Source organism: Rhipicephalus microplus, unplaced genomic scaffold (genome assembly GCF_043290135.1).
Source record: "Rhipicephalus microplus isolate Deutch F79 unplaced genomic scaffold, USDA_Rmic scaffold_14, whole genome shotgun sequence".
Taxonomy (NCBI): Eukaryota; Metazoa; Arthropoda; class Arachnida; order Ixodida; family Ixodidae; genus Rhipicephalus; species Rhipicephalus microplus.
The window spans coordinates 16,723,487-16,740,777 of NW_027464587.1; the positions used below are offsets into that span (position 1 = coordinate 16,723,487).

Sequence of the window (17,291 nt, forward strand, 5' to 3'; positions counted from 1 at the left end):
ACCAGCGACCTCATGTTCCTCAGTGAGCGATGCTAACCCTTATGCCACAAAGCGAAACTTCTCTAACGTGTTAACTGCAAGCTATACGCCATGTGCTAGTACTGGTGGTCCTCAGACTTGAGCATGTTTTCGTCATCAGTAGCCAGGTGGCACGCACGATGGCTGCATGTTCAAGGTGTGCACGCTGTAAAGGTCGTCATGCCACAACAACTTGCACGTCGCTATCTGTGTGCACCTCCACATGCTTAATGACATGCTTTGGCCGCAAATAACACAAGTAGAAGTAAAGGAACACACAACGACAAGCACGAGCGGCTTGTGCTTGTCGTTGTGTGTTTCTTTACTTGTGTTTGTGTTATTTGCGGCCAAAGCATGTTATTAAACAAGTACCAATTAGGCCAACAATCAGTATTGTTACCTCCACACGGCGTGGCCACTCACTCGTGTGCGCTTATCTTGGGATTCGGGCACTTCCTACCTCTTGGACTTTACACACAAGTTTTCTTTGAAGTTACAGTATTCGCTCACTGACGTAGTTACGTTTATGAAAGGAGCGTGCTGGTAAGACATGAAGATGTAAGAATTGTGACAATTGTTCACGGCTGTCCAGTGTATACCTGTGTGTTTGTTTCGTCGGTCTTTCTGTCTGAGCAGCGTGCTTTAGGTGTTGAGCTGTGACAGTTGGTTGTCCACGCTAGCCCTGTGTATGCTCATTCCAGGCGTGCTTTTTTATTGAGGTGTGCACTGCAAGTGTTGAGCTGCTTGCCGTTCTTCACGTGACATTGCAGTTTATTACTGTAGCATTCATTTCTCTGCCCTTGTGGTGAATCAATGTGCAATGAAAGCTCAACTATCTCTGCGAGTAAAGGTTTCACTTTCGTGTTATATCGATACTTAAAAACAAAGATCAGCTACAATTTTTGTTGCTTTTTTTATGCTCATTACCCGCCCTGAATGGAGGTTGACAAAAAGTGCTGTATAACATCAGCCTATGAACTCAACATACCTGCAGTCATTGCTTCCCCACAGGTCTTGCCAGAGGGATTCCACGGTGGAAAAGTGCAGGTTCATCACAGCCTCCAGGAAGGCCTGAAAAACAAGTCGAGTAAAGCCTGTGCCACACCGAACCCTCCACGGCCAAGCCACTAAATGAAGCATGTTTTCAAAGGGGCCCCGCGACATAGTTTCAGCATGTTTTTCTCATAGATTCTTCTAATGCTAGGGAATGCGCGAATATCGTTGCACAAGTGGCAACACCAAAAGCTGGTATAATTTTAATTAACGTGATAAGCTACTTTGACTTTGAACTACGGCAACACTCATCAGCCATTTTTGTTATGGGAAGAGACGTCATGCAATGTAACCGTTCGCTTTTTATTGGCCTGACGTGACAAGTAGCGTGTAATATTCATATGGTGGTAGCTAAGCTATACAAGTGAATTTCCATTTGAACTTTATTCACACAGTCATTGTCTGGGATGAAGGGGCAGATACGACTGCCTGACAAAGGCCCCCTACCCGATACTTTGCTCAGGGGTGGAACACTGGGGAGCATGGGCTAACATAGGTAACAATATATGGTCAAAACACAGCATACAGGCAATCAGAACACAATAAGTAAAATAGCTATATTCAGTACACAACGGTAATAACACCTGTATGAAATCATTTATACGAGCCCTGATGATCAATGATACAGGTAACAGGGTAAAAAGAGCAGATTGCAATTGCACAATATAAAGAAAGGATCAAGAGGTAATCTTTGGAGCTAATCAAAAGGTAATATAACTTTTTTCGGAGGTGGTATGTCAAATAGTTGGCCTGATCACATCGGCGATTTCTCGGTTGTTATTAAGAAAATGTGGCATTAGGTACGACAGAGTTTAAGTACCCTATTTAGTACGAAACATAGGTGTTCCGAGTCGATTGTGCCTAAGGTCATGTTGACAATGGACAGATGATGATGATGGGGACAGGATTCCGGAGTCACGTGAAATTTGTCTATGTATACGCATAGCGAGCTTTAGCTTGAATAGCTAGTCAATTCTTACTACTATATGGAGCTTGTGAAAATATTGCGCTGTGGGGTCATTTCATTTCAGATTTTCGATACAACGAACAGCTATTTTTTGTAAAATAATAATCTATCCAAATTTGTTTCAGTAGTAGTCCTCCTGATTAGGAGACTGTACTGCAGATGAGAGTGAACAAGGACATAATATAACTGCAATTTCAACCATTTAGGTACCAAGAAGCTAACGATATACATTATTGAGATTAACCTGAACATGGTTGCATGGATCTTGTTTACATGAGGTATCCAGCTCATAGTTTCTTAAAAAACAACACCTAGAAATTTATAACTAGGAATCCGTTTTATAGCACAGTTTTAAAATTTTATGCAGATATTAAGGACGTCAGGTTTATTATGGCTATTGAAAATAATTAATTTAGTTTGTTTTTTTCAGGTTAAGTTGAACTTGGTTTAGATACAGTCAATGTGACAGTTCGGTTAGCCATCTATTAGCTGCATTTTGAAATTCAAGTAGATGTTTACCTGAAAAAAATGTACTCGTGTCGTTCGCGGTACGTTCACGATGTCATTTATGAAAAAATGAAGAATAAAGGTCCCAGAATTGAACATTGTGGAACACCATATTTTACTGTTTGAGATTGAGAACAGTAGTCATTTAGACTAATGAATTGTACCCTGTCGGATAAATAACAGCGTATCAAATTTAGTACGATGAAATGCTTTGTGGAATCAAATGCCTTTTTGAAGTCTACAAATATTGCAAGAGTATATTGTTTATTATCAATGTTACTAAGTAATTTTTTCTTTAATATCCAAGAGTGCCATTTCGGCTGATTTCGTTTCGGGAAAACAAATTATTGCCTTGCAAGCATTTTATGATCACCGAGAAACCTCATTAGCCACCACTTTATTGTGTATTCTAGAACTTTAGAAAATAAAGGTAGCCCAAAAATAGCTTGGTAGTTACTCAAATCATCGTGACAGCCACCTTTGTGGATGACTACAACCTTAGCTATCTTCATAGCATTGGTAAAAGTACCAGAGGCAAAAGCTTGATTGCAGATATGCTGCAGTGGGCCACGCAGTAATTCAGAGACATGTTTAACTAGGTCAACTTTAATGTCATTACAGCGAATTGCGGAGGTATTTTTATTTAGTTACCTTAGGAACACATTTTAGGCATTAGGTATTTCTAATGGACTACAAGTAATGAGGAAAATAGAGTTCGCAGAGGAAGAAGAAATGTATTTTTTGCAGTCGATTATTGCGTCACTTGTCTGAGCTGCTGCGCCTGAAGTTAAGAAATGATTATTGAATTTATCCGTTGGGCTAGCTTCGCTGAACTCAACACCGTCAATGGTTAGTTCTGAAGTAAGGCAATCTTTTCGTGTTCCCATGAATGAATGAAGCAAGTCCCATGCTTTTCTAGGATTGAAAGAGATCTCTGCAAATCATGCCTGATAATACTGAATACGGGCTCTTTCAAATCAGAGTTTAATTTGTTGCGGACTTTTTTGTATTTATCAAAAATAGATATGTATCTTATTCTAATGAAGTTATGGTATAGTTTATCTTGTTTTCTGATTCTGTTGTAAAGGCCTCTGTTAATCTATGGTTTCCTAGACTTTCCATGCTTTTTGTAGTATTGTAGTGGGAAGGCAGCATCATAACAACTCTTGACACGTTGCAGGAATAAATCATATAATTTATTAGGGCGTTGCTCATTGTAAACACTATCCCAGTTTAGTGTGAATGCTAAAAGCAATAAAAACCCTGTTTCGCAGTTTCTCAAAAAGAAGTAACTAGTTTCTAAACGATGCAATTTTACAACAACAAACACGACACTTAGCAAACTCTGCTATGGCACAGCAGCAGTTTAGTGTAAAAACGCATGCAAGACTTCTACGTGAGAGAGAGGTGAAGAAGAAGGCCGGGAGGTTAACTAGATATCAGCATCCACTTTGCTACCTAGCATAAAGATAGAGTCTTAAAGTATATGAGAAACGAAAATCTCCCTCTGTTTCCAGGCCCCGTAAACCACCTCCAACATTTTGTCAAACATTTCAAATAAACATGCGTATCGTGTGCAGAATGTCATTGCAATCAACGATTCTACACGTGGCAACGCTATGAGCTGCCGGTGTGCCACAAATACCAAAAAACAATCCCTCCTTCTTTCCAGGGTTTTCGGGTCTCTGCCTGATGCGCCATTCCACATCTCTGACGCGCTGAGCTAAATATGCTGTGATTAGTCGAGCAAAAGCCTACAACTGCCGATTAGTCTGCAAGCAGCTGTCCCCCCTGCTTGTTGTTGTTCGTCGGGCTGCCCGCGTACGTGCGCCTCATCTCGTGCGGTGGTTGTATGGCACAGCATGTCCCTGTATGGGTCAGTCCATCGCGTTGGCAATCCTTTGAAAGCGTGCGCGCAACACAGGGTCCATACCGGCCCGATTATGGCAGGCACGGTTCGCCAACAAGCACACAGCAACGATGCAACAGACGGTTTGACGGCCGGAGGCACGGCAACTGAAAGTAGACGGTGCTTCAAGCAGCGCGTCAGTGATGACGTATGCCACGCAAGATTGCGAGAGGCATGAGAGGGGCACTCGGCAAGAGGGCAAAGCGGTTTGGGTGAAGATACCAGCGGAGTGAGGCGCAGTAGAAAGCAACATGAGTTATCATTGCGGTTTCGAAAATCAAACGCGCCTGTCACAGATGACACGAAAAAAAGAAAAAGAAAAAGAAGAAAGATGCACGGCACGCAAATAAGAAAGAAATTGGACACAAAAAGAAGAGTGCGCCGGTGCACAAGAGATTGGAGGAGTGCGTGCACGGATGAAGCTTGGCGTGGACAACGGGGAAGATGGGATATGTTCAAGGCGGCCTGGGTCCTGCCCCAGGACTGCAACGTGTCGGTAGTCGCCCGAATTTGTACCTCGGCAAGCTACCATCTTCGTGGCTCCAGCCGTCCAGCTGGTGGGCGGTGCAGAGAACGGCTGGGACTTGTCAGCGTCACGCCACCAATCTTCAGCGCACCCAAGCTTGTGGACACCCATCTGCCCCTTCAATGGCGCACGGAGCTGGAACGTGCCCCTGGAACGTGCCTGGAGTACCTGCCAGCACTAGTTCGACCACTGCGTGAGAACAATGTTCTCACACTTCGGAGCGCTTGCGGTGGGCCTTTCCAGTTCAGCAGGAACAACTAACACGGACGCACGCGGTGAGCTACGCTCGGGTGTCGGCGCCACTGATATTTGTGGAAAGCTCCTGACATTCTACATCCTGTTCCTCCAAGAGACGTTAACCACTGAATGTGAATATAGGGAAGTGTTAACTGTTGTGTTTTGGGAGACCGAATTGGTTCTAGAGATTGTTAGTCTTTAGTGTGTACTCTATGTGTTTGAGTGTGTAATGAAAGGTGTTTTCGTGCCGCAGCTCGTGTCCCCTTCATGCATCACTCAAACAAACTAAGCCAGGCGACATTATAACGTGACAATATGGTGAGCCTGCCCGGGATTCATTATTTTCGTCATGCGCCCTGGACTGTCTTGAGCAGCGGGATGGACCTTGAACGGTTGTTAGTGGCTGGACATGCCGGGGGTTTACCGTAATTACTCGAATCTAACGCGCACCTTTTTTCCGGTTAAGCGAGTTCATAAATCGCATGCGCGTTAGAATTGAGTACGAACAAAAAAATTATGGTCAATCTATTGCCATCCGCAAATCCGAAATGGCCGCCCCCTACGTGCGTCGGCATGGCGCGTCGGCCATTTCTGCCTATGTGCTTCCCATGTGCGGCACTTCGTACGTGTGCTGAGGAGTTCGTCATCTAGTAGTGCACTAGCATCGACGGCGTGGAAGGGCCGACTCCAAAAACTCGAGTGCATCACGATGCCGCTTTTAAAAGAAAAGTCATCGCGTGTGCAGAAACGGACGGAAATCGGGCCGCATCGCGGTCGTTCGGAGTTCCCGAAACGTGCGTGCGGGACCAGCGGAAACAAAAGCAGAAGATTGTCGACAGCAAAGCTTCACGCAAAGGCTTCAGTGGATCGCAGCAGGGTCGGTTTTTGCAAATAAAGAGCTGCTCGGCGAGTATGTGCTTGAGCAGCGAGCGGCACAGCAGCCCGTGACGACAGAACTGCTCCAAGTGCGGGCTATGCAATTAGTCTTAGAAAAAGGTCTAATGCGGAGCCAGTTTAAAGCGAGCAGATTCTGGCTAACTAACTTTATGAAGAAGAAAGACATTTCCCTCCGAAGGGGAACATGCATATGCGAAAAGTTTTGCGGGGGAGTACGATGAAAAGCTTCACAGTTTTCAGAGGTTCGTCCTAAACTTGCGGCGCAACAACGGCTACCTGCTTGGGCAAATCGGGGATGCCGATCAGACGCCTCTTTACTTCGACATGCCTGGCACCACAACCGTCGAGAAGAAGGGGGCGAAGCAAGTTCGCGTGCTGACATCGGTCCACGGTAAAACTACAGTGACGGCAATGCTCTGTTACACGTCAGATGGGCACAAGCTTCGCCCGTACCTCATATTTAAATGGAAGACGTTCCCGAAAGGAGTCGTTTGTTCGAGTGGTGTGATCGTGCGGGTCAGCGATAAAAATGGGTGCACGTTGCAATCGATGTCTTAAAGTGTTTTTTTTTTTTTTTTTTTGCGGTGGAAATCGGGTGCGCGTTACAATCGAGGGCGCGGTAGAATCGAGTAAATACGGTATGTGTCCGTTTAAATGTGGAGAGACAAGGGACGGCATTCTTGAACATGAAGGCATGGTTTGGACACTCATGTCTGAGTACGCAGGGAGGCAACGCCTCATGTTTGGCTGGAACCTTTGCGGCACAGTGGCTACGAATTCCGTTGAACATCCTGATGTTCTTATGCAGCGTTTTAGACACTCGTATAACCGAACACGCTTCAATGTGTCTTCCTTGCACGTGCCTTATCAGTGAGCGACAACTTTCTTTCGGAGGATAAGGTATGCTATAACATGAGCATTCAGGTCAATGATCGGTGGCTGTGTCTGTATTCCCGACTTCTAGCAATGGAATCAATTAGTTTGTAAATATCTTAGGTGGTTGTGAACTTGAGTCTTAGATGTCTTGCGATGTGTTGTGAATAGATATCGGGCATTTTTCTTCAATGTACAGTTGAAAATCTATTTTTTTTAGACTGATCATGGTTAATTGAGTGTATCTGAGCTAAATTGGGTAATGACATGTCTAACAGAGGAATAGACTGGTATTCTTTTGAATATTCATGTGGTTGTGTACAACAGCATGTAGAAGGTTAATGAAACACAGTGAAGTGTTCGAGACATCCACTGAAGTGATGACGTGCAGTGAAGTATGGTGTAGTGGGAAAAGTGTTGTGTAGTGCAAGGAAGTGTGGTGATGTGGTGAAGTGCGGTTCGATGCCGTGAAACGCAGTGAAAGGATGTATCGTGTGGTGGCCTTTGAGAATGAAGCTTTTGGAGACCAAAAACTCGAAAAGTGGGGGCCATTGTAACGGATGACAAGAAAAAAAGAAAAAGAAAAAGAATAGTGCGCCCGTGCACAAGAGATTGGAGGAGAATGCGCACGGATGAAGTTTGGCGTGGATGAAGGAGAAGACTGGAGATGTTCGAGGCAGCCTGAGTCCTGCCCCAGGACTGCGCGTCGGAAGCCGCCCGAGTTTGTACCTCGGCGAGCTACCGTCTCCATGGCTCCGGTCTTCCAGCTGGCGGGCGGTGCAGAGAACGGCTGGGACCGGTCAGTGTCACGCCGTTGACCTTTAGCGAACCCTGGCTTGTGGACACCTGTCTGCCATGTCAACGGCGCACTGACCAGATGGGCCTGGGACGTGTCCGGAGTACCTGCCGGTATTAGTTCGACTGCTGCATGAGAACGACGTCCTCACACTTCGGAGCGTCTGTGGCGGGCGTTTCCAGTTCAGCAGAAAACAACTAGCCTGGACGCACGTGTTGAGCTACGCTCAGGTGTCTGCGCAACTGATATTCGTCGTAAGCGCCTGACAGCCTGTATTCCGTTCCTCCGAGAGACTTAACTGCTGAATGTGAACATAGGAACGCACCTAGGACATGGCCTTAGAGGGACGTGTTAACTGTTGTGTTTCGGGAGACGGAATTTGTACTAGAGATTGTTAGTCTTCTGTGTGTAGTCTATGTGTTTGAGTGTGTAATGAAAGGTGTTTTTGTGCCACACACTGTGTCCCCTTCATGCGTTCATCCCACTTGACTGAGCCAGGCGACAAAGTAACGTGACAGCATCTAACTTTGCTATTTCTGCAACGTTTCGAAAAATTCTCACAGCTCCATGCTTATTGTGCACTCGTGCACAATTTCCCCACCACAAGTGAATTTCGACATCTGGGTGGTCTATGGTCCCTTTACGACTTATGAAGACTCCGATAATGTGAGTAATACATTTATTGCGTTTGTGTATTCACTGTTTGCCAGCATATACGCAGCTTCGGCTATGCTAAAACATGCAAATAGCTCATGCGTAGTCATATTTTTCAGCCCAGAGATTATGCACTCTTCTGCCCGCAACGCAAATGCTGAGATGTACCCACTTACACTTGATCGTGTCAAATGCATTTTTACCTCGACTAAAATATCGAATGGTGAAGACAACCAGTTGCTTCCACCGGCCAATGAAGGCCAATGTTTCCACAAACAAACACGGTTCGCACTGCACACACCCCGCACAACATTTTGTTTCATCGTCCATACAGGTGAACCAATATTGTCGATGGCTTTTAACGCACACGTGCACATTTTCAAAGACAATGCTGCTGTTCCTTGCACAGGCCGCCACGTGTTCACTTCTCAAAGATAAACAGCCAGCCAGCGGGGCAAATATTTCATCACGCAGTTTATCACACACGTAGATGTTCTTTGGCACATAGCACATCTTATCTTGCCATAGTAAACTGAAGTTTAAGCATTTAATAAAAAAAAAAAAGCTTGTCCTAAGCACCACGTGACTGTACCATGCTAAGCCACCAGCGCGGGTGTTTTGCCAACCACCGCCTAGCACATGCGTCGTTGATATAATGCTGTGACACACCCTACTGGATGTATATTTCTTGGCTCGAAAAGTTCTACTACTGATGCTTAGCCTATCTGTGAAGGCATCTCCTTAACTAAGGCTCTAAAGATGGTTCTACAACTTGCACCCAGCATAGAATGGCAGAAGTGCCCCGAATTACCGGAGCACAATAGTCTTGTGAATACATTCCTATTACAGTCACATCTCGTTATACTGAAACTTAAATTAATGATTTCTCAGATTATTGACTTTTTTGAAATATTCCCCCTCCCCCCCCCCCCGATGTCCATTGGTATAATGTAAAGATGCTTCACTACTGAGAATTTCAGAATACCGAATGTTTCAGATTGTATCGAATTTTATCCCCTTATATCCCCACAACACTTCAAAATAACGAATAGAGATCGTGAAAAGTTATTCGCAGCTGTAAAAACAATGCCCACTATCGTACCTGCCACTATCATCATCATCAGAACGCCCACGTAGTTCTCTATTAGCTTGCCCTCATCAAATGTGCAACAGCCCTATCGCCATCGTCATCACCTGGGTACTTGGTTTTTCGTATAGCTTTTTGCATCAGGCTTCACCCTGTTTCCATTGTTTTTGTCGGGCAGCTTTACTTGTGCGCTTGTTCTACGGCTGTTTTCTGGCCTTTTGGCTGGTGGTGAAAGGTTCAAGATGAGTTGCGAAAGCAGCACAAGAGGAATGCTATGACGGAGAAAAATGCGACGCAAGTGACCTATGGTAGGATTACCCATGCATGCTTGACCGATGATACCCGTGCATGCTTCACTAACACTCGCACACGTCACACAGTGCGACGAGAACGTAGCTGATGACCGATATGATCCATACCATTTGTCGTGATAAGAAAACGGCGATGAGTTTAAAGACGACGTTGAAACGGTCCATGCGCACCAACGTGAAGAATGGGTAATGCCTATGCTTCACAGTGGATAAGAAGGATGCGCACGCTTGAGAGTTTCTCTTTCAGCAGTCGATCAGGATAGATAGTGCTCTGCCTCAAAAAAGGTGCATTGGTTTCGTAATATTTTGTGTCTGTTTTTTTTCTCGCTTGTTTGAGTATAATGCGGTTGCGAACGTACAACCAGCACAGGTAGATGACTCACGTGTTCCCATTTACAGTTTTTGCGCAAATTTTTAACACTTTCGCTAAAACTTTTAAAAATAACGAATGATTTTCAGCGGTCCCTTGAGATTCGTTGCATCAAGATTTCACTGTAGACACTAATAAGAACTAACAGACAGTCAAATGAAGGAAAGTATATGGGTTGTAGCAATTGTAGTAGTTTGTAGTAATTATGCCATATGTGAAACAAAAGTAAAGTGGACGGGTAGGCAACTTGAAACCAGCAGGGACCAAACATGCAACCTTCGAATAACTTACCTAATGCCCTATACTCCCTATAGTATTCGCCTTGGCTTGACTGTCACTACTCATAAATGCCGTGACCAACCAAGAAAAACGAGCCTTTAAAATTGCCCTTCTTTCATTCATCCACAGAATTTTTATGGGTGACACACTCTCCTAAATTCATTTTTGAGGAGGCCGACTTTGAAAGGGTACTTGAAAATATGCTGTAGTTTTATTTCTCGCCTTTGTTGCCAATTATCTAGATGTGTAGCTTGTACACGTACAGTATATACAGTAGATATTCACGAATTCAATGTAAAATCACATTTTTTAATGTAACAACTAGCACGCACCATTGCCCGAGATAACCACGTCATGTCGTGACGAATGCAGTTTCTACAGATAATGTTGGCTCTGCTCTTTGCAGTTCAATCAAAACTACGCTGACATGACCCGAGGTGAAGACAGTGAAAACAAAAAGTTCGGGAGCTACTTAGCCCCAGATTGTCCCGTTTCAATTCTTAAAGGGTACACATGCAGCAACGTAGCCCATCTCATTTATTAGTGGTGTCATTTATCTTGAAAATCAGATTTATATTAACTATATTTTGATTACACTCCTTCTTAGGCCTGTCAGCACTGTATTATTTGGAAAAGGGTAAGCAAATCATGATGGTAGTGCGCTGGGCCAGTTCATGTAACATACTGTACAGTGGTTGCAAGCGACTTGTAAAGCTGGAAGGGTACTAAACTTTAATAAAGGCCAACTGCAATGCAATTATGCACACCAGGAAAATCGGGGGACCCGTAATCTTTGCCTTTGAGAGTTGAACACAATAGCGATATTCTGTTCCTAGTGTGTATGTCAAACACTTTGTGTATAAAATCTTTTCGAACGTGCTAAGCACCCACTTCGTGGCCTTAAGGGTGCAGTGGCCTGTGTGCCTTTTGTAGCGGGTGACTGGCTTTAAATGATGAAGTCATTATGATAATCCAAACTTCTGACGCATGATGGCAATCTACGCTTGCACCACACATTAGAAACATGTATACAAAAAGCCTATGTTTGTAAAGCATGAACGTTACTTTCACTGCCTTTTCAAGCAGAAAAAGTCTTTTTCACTAAATTCACAAGCAGGGGTCTGGCTGTGTGGTAGAACACCTGCTTGCCACGCAAATGACCCCGGTTCAAACCCAAAAATCTTTCTCAATTTTGCCGTCATGCAAAGATAGCTGATTTTTCCGTCACGTAAAGATCATTTTCCACACAAAACCAATGACGCCAACGCCGGAATTTCAGCGAAATGAGCTTTTTAGAGCTGTCACAGTAAAAGATTATTTACAGGCAGTCTAGCTGAGAACAATGCTACCTGCCAAATATTACCATCAGAATGTAAGGAGTTACCCAAGAATGCAAGGAGTTACCCAAGAAAAAACTCTCGAACAATGCATGGTAGACGAAGAAAGTGCTTAACAGTGCAAACGACAGGAGCGGATGAAAAAGACGAGAACAGAGCACTGAACTAACAACCAAAGTTTATTGCAAACCAACTGAAATATATAGGAAAACCGAATCTCCACATAACCACGCAATATCAGCAAAATCGCACATACATGTTCCAAACGACCTACCTTATCATGAGCCAGTCATATCAGTAGACCCTAGATAACAGTGGACCCTAGTTAAAGCTGCCCAATGAAAACGAAGGCAACAAGACGAAGTCTGACACGAAAAGGAAGTACCACGTGGTGATGATGGCAATAGGGTTACCGATTTGAATAGGGCAGGCACACAGGGAAACATCTGGGTGCTCAGATAATGATAGTGGCAGGCATTACTTCCACAGCCACAAATAACCTTTTAAAATTGCTATTTGTTACCTTGTAGTGTTGTTGAGGTATAAGGACAATAAAACTCGATACGATATTCTGAAACATTCAGTATTCTGAAATTCGTAGCAGTAAGACATTTTTACATTATACCAATGAACATTTGGTGGGGGGATTTTCGAAAAAAGTTGTTGATCTGAAGCGAAAATCCTTGATCAAATGTTAGCTGTAGCGAGATTTGACTGTATATACTATCTGGATTCAATCTAGAATCATTCCACCACATCAGTATTTGCTTCGAAACATTGTCATCCAAACTTTCCAAAGCATACTACAGCAAAAAAAAAGTGCAGGAGAGTGCACTTGCATCGCAGTGGTCCTGATAGAGTCGCCGGAACGCCTCCACGTCCTTTTTGGTGAGTCCATCGGGAAGGGAGCCGCCGCCAAAGTCCACCTCGGCTAGCACAGGAACGGCCGCGGAGGCATCGCCCAGAAACTGCAGATGCTGCTGTGCAGGTTGCTGAGCCGCGATGGGCGGCGCTGCGCTGGCGGTCGACCCTGGCGCGTCGGCTGCCTGGCCTTGGCTTGGCATGGCTGTACCGGACTCCGGCGCGTCTGACAGGCCGGATTTGGTCCCGCTCAACCGAAATCTGCAAGCACAGTTTTTGTTGGGGTAAATACGCAACCAACCAGACAACAGAGATATTTGTATTAGGCAATAATTCTATTTGAAGGGACTGTGTACTGTTCATTATCACTTTTTTCTGTTTTTTATCATGATAAGAAGCGTACGTCTGAAGTGTCCAACACTGCAACTCTCTCTGGAAAGCAAGAAGAAATTTTAAAAAAAGAATTTTTTTATCTGCGTTCAGTCTTCTTCGATTGGTGGGACAAATTTACACAACACTGGTTAGTGGAGCAATTGTAGTGCTGGTGAAACTTGAAAACTGAAATTGTGTGCAGGTTTTTCATGCATCATCGAGCTTTGTTTTATTATAAAACAAACACCCCAATGGCCGTTTAAAGCAAGCAAATTGTCTAATAAAGTATTATTACTACAGTTTCCTTAGCTTAGTTTAGTTAGCCTAAGAAAACACCACAGTAGAGTAGAAAAGTTGCTCTGACCCGGCAAATCTGGCACTGTGAGACATACTGTAGTGGTTCCACTCGTGCCAAACGTGCTACTAAAACGAACAAGAGATGTGCTTCACGAAAGAACACAAGGCCTGTGCTGTCTCTCACTTATGGTAAGGTGTTCAGTGCAGCATATGTGATATGGGAGCCAGCATGAAGGCCTTGGTAAAGTGGCAAGTGAGAGCAAAATTTTCAGTGCAGGACCTCAGATGTGCTACTTATGCACGAGGACACGCACATCGTTACTTGACCCCACTTTGGCTTTACGGTCACGGTTAGGGAAATTCCACGAAGTCAGTCGGCTGCTATTCACCACAGTTGTTGTTTTTTGTTTGTTATTTCTTATGAGCCACACCTGCCACTGTGCTCGTGCTTGTCCGCATTAGGAAGGGGCCTTTTTGAACCCGTGAGATAAAAAAGCAAAAAATGCTCTCTGGCACAACGTAAGACTGACTCAATTTCAAGTTATGCGTGTTCGTTTTTAAGCAAAGTAAGTTTACATGCGAGGATAACTTGACCTACTAGTAGATTGACCACATCGCTGTTAGTGATGCTGGCGGTAATTTTTTGTCGACTTTCAACAAATCAAAATCATGATTCTTTTTTATGGGACAAAAGCATGCTCGCAACGGCCAATGTGGGGAAAGGTCTCATTTTTGCCACAATGAGAAAAAAACTTTCGCGAGTGGTCGATAGTTCCTTTAAAGGGTCCAAACAGCGAAAGTTTTGTTGATGACTTTTTTTACTAGAATTTATAGCTTTACGCTCGTGTGGTGTTTAGGTTTCATGCAAAGCTAGTTTCAGTTTCATGTATTTTCGCCCTTAGGGGGTGCTACCCTGTGTATATATGCGCGGCATTGTATTTAATAAAAGAATTCCTGCCTGGGTGCTGCGTATTTCTTGTCGGCCGGCACTTTAGCGCCGTGCCCTGCATTTTTCGTGTGGCGCGTCCGCCGCACAACACTCCATTTTCGCGACGAGGATGAGATGTTACAGTTGTAAATACAGTAGTTTAAGGTTGTACAAGTTCTATGTGTCATACCACTGGGCTAAAAATTGTACAAGGTTATGCAAGTTACCTATGTGTCATTATTAAGAGGGGAGGCTACCCTGGAGACCGAACTTTTTTTATTTTTTAAGATATCTGGATGAAACTTTCAGGGGTTGTTCACTACAATAAAACTAGCACAACTGCTAAGTTTCACGAAGCTGTGTTTCTTAGTTCCAGAGTTATTGAGGTTTAACTGGGTGCTTCACATGGGTGCCTGAGGAAGAGTCGTGAGAAATCCCAGGACATAGTAGAAAGCTGAAATTCATTGTGGTCATTCCTTGATAGCTATCCCAGGGCGCTACAAAGCCGTTTTTTTAAATTTCCCCCCCAAAAAATTTTCACGCAACTTTGAATTTGAAGTAACCAGTAATGACCAGATTCATCAAAAATTAATTGTTTATTATAAATTAACAGCACCAATTTTCAAAAAAAGGAGCTTGTTACGCCCTTGCAAGGTCATTCGGAAACAGAATAAAAAAACGGCACACAAATCTGATGAACGGTTTTCGAGTTCTTGCTTTCCTCAGCACCACAACTAGCAAGAAAATCCGTTCTGAGAAAACAGGCCGAGAAAGTTCAAAACACGTGTTTTCTTCAAAAAGCTCCAGCACAGTAGCTAGAAGTGTCCTGGTGCACTCTTTTCTTCTTTTGCCTGGCCTCCATCTTCTCTTGGTGTCTTTTAAAATTCTTTTTTAGGCGTAAAGCGTCTTTTTCACGAGCTCGCTGGATGGCCAGATGACCTGGTTGAAGTCGAATGGAGTCCGATATCACTTGGGTTGCTTTGCAGCAGCCAGCATTGTAGCGCAGCACTGCTTCATGCAGTGCTGTTTCTACCGCGATCAAGGATGAGTGTTGTTCCTTCGGCATCAGAGACCACAGAATGGAGTGGAATGATTCTGATGCATTTTGCGTCTTCGCTCCCAGGCAGCGCTGAAGAAGCGACTTTTGTGACAGTCTTTCGTAGATGGGCAGCATAGCTGCAGCGACATAGTCCGGTAGGCTGTGTTTATGTTTTGGCTGTGGCTCACCCTTTGCCTCTGCAGCTCTATGGCGGCACCACGATTGAGCCCCTTCTGGGCAAAGTTCATGGTGAAGGTCCTGGTCAGTCGATGTGACGTGGTGATATGTTGCCATCACTGCACGCTGCATGGCTGTTAGGTCAGTTGAATTGTTTCTCAGGGCCCAACCATAATATCCTGTCAGCTTTTCAATGAGGGCTTTAGTCAGCTTCCCCTTCCCACTCAGTGGCTTATCACTTTTCTGCACAATGTTTCGAAGAGCACTTCCAATCCTTTTCTGAACATGGTTCAGACATTCTTCTTTTACAATTGGCACTAGCCCATACACATTCTCTTCTGTGAGGGCAGCGAAGGTACGGCTGTCTCCGTCGGACACAAGAGTGGTGTACCGCAGGCCATGCTTGGATACAGACCACCCAAAGAGAGTCAAGCCTGCCTCCACTTCCATGCTTCCCGATTTTGCGTCTGCGTTTTCCGGCAAATGTGGTGGTTCTGCCAGCTTTCGTATGCTGCATCTCCAGGTTTGGGCCCTGTTTGGCATCCAAGGCAGTGGTTTGAAAGAACTACAGCATCCAAGATGAGACCTGTAAAGAAGTCAATTACCGATCCCACTCCGATGTGTGATGTGTGACCCCGCTTATTCCATGTGCCATCGTACACTACGGTGATGTCCTTGCAGAAGCTGGGGTCCATTTCTTTATATGTTTTGATCACTGCTGTGGCAGAATCAGCATAAAACTTCTCCAAAGCGGTGGCCTCTGGCTTCCTGAACGTCTCTTTCAAGTGCTTTTGAAACGTCTTGCGGTGAAGACCTCTGTAAGAGATGTTCACGGCAGCCCAAAAGTCATTAAGAGCTGTTTGCCCCTTGCCTATTTGCTTTATAGCCATTATGGCGCGGACATTTACATCGAAGGCCTGCGTGTCCTTTTTGCGGGGTGATGTCCATAATTTATCGACGGTGCCACAAGAGGCGCACACGACTTCAAGTTTTGTTGCAAGTCCAAGCTTGGTGCTCTCTCGGACAGTCATAGCCCCTTTCAAACATTCTTTGCACACTGTGCGGCTGAGCACGACGTTAAAGATGTTCATTTGAACTAGCGAAAAATGTTCGCCCTCACTTGTCACTGCAGGTGCAAGAGCCGGCTGCATCAGTTGAAACTTCTTCTGCGTCGCCGGCGTAGACTCGAGTTCAGTGCGAACGGCGTCACGACGTTTCGCATTCGCATCGATTCCTTCCTTCGTTAGGAAACGCGTCCGCAGATGAAGCGACGGTCCACTCACGCTCGATGGCGGCACCGATTCAGACGAAGTGCTGGGTCCGGCGATATCAGAAGCACTCGGTGTCACGCTCGATGGCACCGATTCAGACGAAGTGCTGGGTCCGGCGATATCAGAAGCACTCGGTGTCACACTGGATGGCATCGATTCGGAGCACGTGTCGAGCCTGGCGATCTCGGAAACACTCGGTGCATTTGCGGCTCCAGCCACACTCGATGTGTCGGATTCTCGACTGGCGACAGCCGACAACACAGTTCCGTCGCTGCAAGCGTTTACGCAGTCGGCACCCGCAGCAGAATAGCGGAATTTCGATGATCGTGCAAGCCGCATAGCGCGCCTCCGCGCACCGGACTTCCGCACTGACTTCGGCTTCGTTGCCGGCATCGCCCGCAACAACAAAGACGAAAGGCACAGAAATAGTGCAAAAAGAAAAAAAAAAAAAACGAGAGAAAATGATGGAAAAGATAGCACAAGGCGAAGAGCGGCTCGTAAGCAGACGTCTGTCGAGGCGGACGG

The 17,291-nt window shown here is 44.9% G+C and overlaps 1 protein-coding gene across 8 annotated transcripts in view; it reads right to left on the minus strand.

Moving 5' to 3' along the window:
- The window catches only part of LOC119180874 (transcription factor RFX3), a 327,700-nt gene that overhangs the window by 133,902 nt on the left and 176,507 nt on the right, over positions 1-17,291 (minus strand). For all 8 annotated transcript variants that reach the window (XM_037432010.2, XM_075882891.1, XM_075882892.1 and 5 more), the window contains 2 exons: positions 12,661-12,943; positions 1,007-1,089 (listed from right to left, as the gene is read on the minus strand). In XM_037432010.2, the coding sequence (XP_037287907.1) occupies positions 1,007-1,089; positions 12,661-12,943 (366 nt within the window). The remainder of the gene's footprint in view (positions 1-1,006; positions 1,090-12,660; positions 12,944-17,291) is intronic.